Consider the following 6,076-nt stretch of genomic DNA (forward strand, 5'->3'; position numbering starts at 1 on the left):
ATATCCTTGAGTCACCTGTAACGAATATGAGCCCCTCGATTAATTTTAGCCCTTACAAATACGAGCCCTTAGATTGACTTTAATTACTGTCAATCATGAAGGCTTTATTCAAATAGCGTAAAAACTCGTGGGTAAAAGTATATCTTTGCTTTTTAAGTACAAAAAAGGGAAAGGCGTACAATTCTAATATTCTGAGCTTACTTTTCATTTCAATTTAAAACATTGTTAGTTTTAATCAACTTATTATAAATTTCGTAATTCATTCCGTAGTTCCCCTATACTCCACCCTAGTTCAATTTCGTAATTCATTCCGTAGTTCCCCTATACTCCACCCTAGTTCAATTTTTTAAATTAAAAAAACAAGCACCTTAGAACCTAGAAGACAATTTTTAGTACCATGTAAGCTAAAGCAGTGAACGTTTTGTACGCTCAATCCTCGTGTGTTCATTATCCGCTCGTTCGGTTTAACCGCCCAGGCAACTGGCGAGGTCGGAGGGTGTCCTTTGAGTCATTGGGCCCTGTACGATGGTGGAGTGAAGTGACCAGGGTCCAGCAGCGCGGATAGTGGTCGAACTTCGAATTTGACATCGCCTCGGGATAATAATTGAAATATACGACAGATGCTCTCGTCGATGATATCTATCATCACATTGTATGGAGGATCGGTGACCGCACCAGCAATCGATTATCCAAGCAAGGATCGAGGGTGGCAAAAGTGCAAATTGGCACAGCTCAAATGCACGCCGGTCTGGCGCCGGGGTGAGCCGGACGTTTCCAGGGAACATCTGCGCAGCATATAGCCAGATAAAAGACAAGACTCTCACAGGCTCAGATCAGTGCTCACTGCTCACACAGCAATCACAGAAGTCTATAAAGAAGATTCAACATCGCCGGACCACTCCACTGGCTCGATTCGGGCGCAGAGGCTCCGTGCGATGGTGCGAGCCTCTGCGAGGTCGCATTGCCCTGCACACAACAATTGCAATTGACTGCGCACACACACACATTGTCACACACCAGTAGTGCAACAACTGAACTCAATTGCTACTTTTGACAACGGCACAAACCGTCCAGCGCCGGACAAAGGACTGAGGAGAGCACGTTGCACAACCGATTCTCCGCAACTTCGGACCGCAAGCAAAAGAAAAACAATGGAATCGATGGAAAGCTGCCAGGCAGATTCGGTGAGCGAATTTACGACCACCACCTCCTCAACCATACGGAAATGATTCCACTCGTTGAGATTTCCGTTTGGCTTCCAGGCTCCTGCAGCAGAGGATGGGCATTGAAAGCATGGCACTTGGAGCTGTGATTGGAGGATGACTTTGCCTTTAAATCACCATACAGTTCGGTTGGAATTTAATTTATACGAAAACCTTTCCTAATCATGGGCGCGCGTGGGCATTGAACCTTTTTTTTTTTTTTTTGGGGGCACTCACCCTTCAATTCTTGTCCTTTTTCGTTGTGTTTATATAAAAATTCCCCTTTCTTCATTACACCCCGCATCATAACTTCCTTTTTTGGGTTTATTTTCCCCATAAAAATATGTGTCGCAAAATTATTACACGTTGAAATTCCGATCCGCGACGCTACAAAGTCAAACTGCAGCCTGCCTTGCATCGGACGGCTACGGTTCCGAAACTTGGCCACGCGGCGAGATCCTGGGGAGGGGACCGGCAAGACCGGGGGAACCGGTCAAGCCGGTGGGAAGAGTGGGGGCCACCCGTCAACGGTGACTGGCTAACGTCTGGCGGTCGGGGGAAGTGACGTGGCAGGAAGCCATTAGGAAAGAATTTTCAACAAATTAATGAAAGACTGCAGAGAGAGATCTCAAAAAGAAAAGTAAAAGGAGAGAAATAGTGAGGAGGGGGGGCGGCATCTTTCTATCTCCTCTCTCTAGAACCATTTGAAGGCAGGGGAGTTTTCTCTCTCTTCCGGATTTGCAACTTTCCTTTCTTTTTCGCCTTAGTTTCTTTGAGTTTTTCCACTTCGCCTACCATTTCATCTCCTTCTTCTTCATCGTCTTTTTCTTCCTCCTGCAAAACCCCCAATTTCTCTCCTTCCCCTACAATCAAATTTGTGCATCTCGCAGCTTCCGGTACTCTTCTTCTCGAGCCCTCTTGTACTCTTCCTGCAGTTTCCGTCCCCAATTTTGTCCCCCCCCCTTCTTCTCTAGGGTCCGATCACTCGCCTCTTCCCATCTTATCCCTCCTCAGCATTTCGTATCTTTTGTTAGCGCCAATTGCGCACAGCATCTGCAACGCCTCCCCATGCCTATGTCTCGCTTGCTTTTTGGTTATTTGTACGCAACGCGATCCGACTCGTCAAGCATCTCTGGAGCGATGGGGCCGGCCTTTTCCCCCTTTTTGTGAGGTGGTTGACGCTGTGCTGTTTCCACGCGATGCAAGACGTATAACGTTTTAGTCTAGGCTCCCCTGCAATCCGTGCTGCTGTCTTCTTTTCCTTTTACGGCAAAATCAACCAGTGTACCTTCTTCACGATCTGATCGTGTATAGAAGGGGTATTCGTGCATGGCATGCGAATGGATTGAATACACGAATTTACTTCTCTTATTCCGCTGTCACCAAGTTCTGTTGCCCGCTTTGTTTTGGCTACCTAGCGTCCGTTCTTTTGTTGAGGTGGTTGGTGAAACATCCTCTGACCGTTGAGTTTACTTGAGTAAAGCATTCACAGAGTATCGGATGGAGGAGAGCGTGGTGAGGACGTACCCCACTGTAATTCCAAAATTTTGGGCTGTCTCTGCAGGTGTTATCTGTAGCGGAATTGCTATTGCTTAGAAATGCTTCAGGATATAACAAGGTATTACTTGTAATTACTTTGAGATAATTGCCAACGCCAGCAATGCCTGAGGCGGAACTGGCTTTGTGCCTTGCCGCAAAACCAGACAGAGATCATGAGGTACAAGAGGCTGCCAAGGCTGGTCTGGAGAGTGCGCATCGTCTCCTACATATTCTGCACCAACAGCAGCAGAGGCTTTTGTCAGAAGACTGCAGCACGGTTGCTGGTGAAGCCCTTTCAAAGTTTCGCAAGATGGTCAGCCTGTTGAGCAGGAAAGGACATGCAAGGGTCAGGCGAGGTCCCAGCAAGCCGAATGGTGCCCCTTCAGGTGGCCTGGAGCATGAGTTTATGGATGGTCCTCATCTTCGTCTGGATTGTCGCAGCACTCAGGAGCCTGTTTCTTTTGCCTCGTCTCCTCCTGAGCTTGGGCTTCTGCACAATATAGGGAAATATTTGCCACGCCAAAGCACTTCGGCAGGGGTAAGCAATGGAAGCATGGAAACACTATTTAGATACCAAAATCAAATGCTTCAACGACACACACTCCATGCTCAACCTCCCTTGCGAGTGCAGCCTCTTAATTGTCAGCCTGACTTTTTATTAAGAACTCCACACCTGAAAATGGATGACTCGGTTACGTGCACGCCTCTGTCTTCTACAACGTCTTTCTTATCATCCCTCAGTATGGAGGGCAGCGTGTCCAAAGACAAGCACCTGATCCTTCATCCATCATTTACCCATTTGCAAGAGCGAATAGGAGCTTCTCCTAAGAGGAAATGCTCTGGTAAGGGTGACGAAGCAGGAGGAAAGTGTGGAGCCAACGGGAGATGCCACTGCTCCAAAAGGAGGTAAGACATGGTTTTAGATTTTCCACTTCTAAGTAATATGTGATGATGAGGATAGAGTTTGCTTCGTGGACTTCATATGCTTTCCCCCCCTTGTTTCAATATGGGTATTCCAATCTCAGTATGGCTGGTTGCTATTGATAGCATTAGATCTGGTATGCAAGATTTTGGGTCTGGAACCCGCATCTGTGTCTTTTGCTCTCTTCCCCCTTAACCCCACACCTGCATCCGTGTCTTTCTCTGTTCCCTGCCCCACTCCCATTGCCCTATAGCCCTGATGAGTGTACATATCATGTTATTTAGTGATATGTCACTTGGAATGAAAGCATGTGATATTCTATATCTAGGATGATCGGGTGGATTTAAAGCATGGGTACTCTGTATTAAGGATTATCTCCCACTTTGCAGGAAACTAAGGGTTAGACGGACAATCCAAGTTCCAGCCATCAGCCCTAAGCTGGCTGATATCCCACCAGATGGCTTCTCATGGCGGAAATATGGGCAGAAGCCAATTAAAGGGTCTCCCCATCCCAGGTATCTGTTGCTTGTGTGCTTCAAGTTTCCAGTAAGTTTATTTTTATGTCAGTTCTTGTAAGTATCGAATCTGCCATGCAGGGAGGTTTCTGTTTAACATACAGGAAGATCTGTTGGTTTACAGGGGGTACTACAAATGCAGCAGCATGAAGGGCTGTCCTGCCAGAAAGCATGTAGAGCGCTCCTTAGATGATCCAACGATGTTGATTGTCACATATGAGGGGGATCACAACCATCCGCATATCATGTCAGATGGTGGTACTGTGGTTGTCCATTCTCAGTAAACGGTGTGCATCTGTTGTTGAAAGTAACCTCCCATAATCTGTCAGTGATGGGCTTGGTGCAAGCATGTAGTCACAGTGAGTTTTCAAAAGGCGGGCACGAAAGGTCAAGTGATCCAAAAAATTGGCCAATTTTCACAGGAAATGGATCCACTCTGGGCTCATAGTCCAATTACCATGTGTCATGGGCAGGCTGAAGTTCCAGCACCAATGTCTTGCATTTGGTTCAACATCAAAGCACAGGCTTTGGCATTGCTTTACATGGCTATTGCCTGCAGCTGCATTTTCAAAGCAGACTCGGCTGCTAGTTTTGTAAGCACAAAATAGCTAGAGACTTCCAGAACTTGCTGAATAGAATCCCCAAAGTTTTCATTGGAATCAAGGACGCCTGGTTGCATTTTTGTGTCTCCAACCAGTTGTGCAACATGATCTTTAGTTTACTCGACTGGCACCAACTGTGGGCATTCTGGGGTATGTAAGAGAGATGCTGAGCATTTACACGTATCCAGCTGGTTTGATCAATTGACTGCATATGAAAGTCCGATGGTGCAATTGATAATGTACATTTGTAAAACCAGGAGTCTTCTTTTGATGTTCATCAAAATTTTGGGCTGTGAAGCTTGTGTTAAGTTTTTTGCTATCATCTTCCGGTTTTCTTGGCGCAAAAGGGATACAGCTTACACCAAATTTAGAGTCTCTTGCCCCATGTGAATTATATTTCTCCTAGTAACTGGGTATGCAATCCAACTAAGTTGAGCTTGACTTCGCAATTTGAGTACAAGTGCAATAAAATTGATGTGCTAATTTGAGTTCAACACCAACAATTTATCACAACAATATCATTCAACACATTTACATAAAGCGATAGGTTTAGAAGAAAACATCATGTCACATATCACATATCTAAGTGGGGTGAGCAAAGATAGGCTCCCGTTTGGAGGGTAGCAATTATAATATGAGAGACGCAGCAATTGGATTGCATGCCTAGTTGGCCTATCCTTTGAACTTATTAGGGGGAATCAGCAACATAGATGAGAAAGTGCCGAGTGAGCTTATCTCAGTTCCTTTTCTTATAATTCATTTTGTAGGATTTGCTCCCGCTTCCATTGGATGGTAGTGTCTATAGCTATTCAATCCTTAATGTGGCCACAACATCACATACCTTTACTCTGAAACGCCCTCCAATAGTCTTGTAGCAAAAGGTGCTAGCACTTCTACGACATTTGGAAGTCAAAGATGATTGCAAGTAGTCCAAAGTAACTCAGCTTTTTGTTGTCCATGCTTTTGTTCATATTAATGCCATTTCTACCTAAATTTTGCATTTTGTGTGACGATGATTGCATTCATGCCCTTTAATAGCCATTGATTAGAGTCCTTACAAGAGCGTTGGGCTTCCCACATGGAACCAATAGGTCATGCTTACCTTACTAAAGCAAATTGTTTGATTTGCTATTGTAGTTGTGCTCTTCATGAGGGTGTGACTATAGAGCATTGTCATTGGAATAATAGCCATTGCTTATTAGATTATTTCTTGGAGTTTGTCTTGGTGGATTATTATGTGTGCATGCAACTAGAAGTGAAGGCTTTTGCTTTCCTTGGATATCAAAAGAGATGGAG

The 6,076-nt window shown here is 45.1% G+C and overlaps 1 protein-coding gene across 1 annotated transcript; it reads left to right on the forward strand.

Annotated features, from left to right (window-relative positions):
• The first annotated feature begins 1,978 nt into the window (after positions 1-1,978).
• LOC147904265 (putative WRKY transcription factor 21) lies at positions 1,979-5,055 on the forward strand. Its single transcript, XM_087385610.1, has 4 exons — positions 1,979-2,098; positions 2,767-3,647; positions 4,053-4,178; positions 4,303-5,055. The coding sequence occupies exons 2-4, from the start codon at positions 2,863-2,865 to the stop codon at positions 4,460-4,462; spliced, it is 1,071 nt and encodes a 356-aa protein (XP_087241736.1). The 5' UTR covers positions 1,979-2,098; positions 2,767-2,862; the 3' UTR covers positions 4,463-5,055.
• Positions 5,056-6,076: the final 1,021 nt, after the last annotated feature.

The sequence above is a fragment of the Dipteris shenzhenensis genome, chromosome 2 (genome assembly GCF_047967505.1).
Source record: "Dipteris shenzhenensis isolate YYH24624 ecotype China chromosome 2, Dip_SZ_1.0, whole genome shotgun sequence".
Lineage (NCBI taxonomy): Eukaryota > Viridiplantae > Streptophyta > Polypodiopsida > Gleicheniales > Dipteridaceae > Dipteris > Dipteris shenzhenensis.

Excerpts from the sequence above, each read along its gene's own strand:
- LOC147904265 (XM_087385610.1), top strand. The coding sequence starts at position 2,863 with ATGCCTGAGGCGGAACTGGCTTTGTGCCTTGCCGCAAAACCAGACAGA. Across the intron at positions 3,648-4,052 it reads TGCCACTGCTCCAAAAGGAG|GAAACTAAGGGTTAGACGGA; the intron begins GTAAGACATGGT and ends CCCACTTTGCAG. Across the intron at positions 4,179-4,302 it reads AAAGGGTCTCCCCATCCCAG|GGGGTACTACAAATGCAGCA; the intron begins GTATCTGTTGCT and ends GTTGGTTTACAG.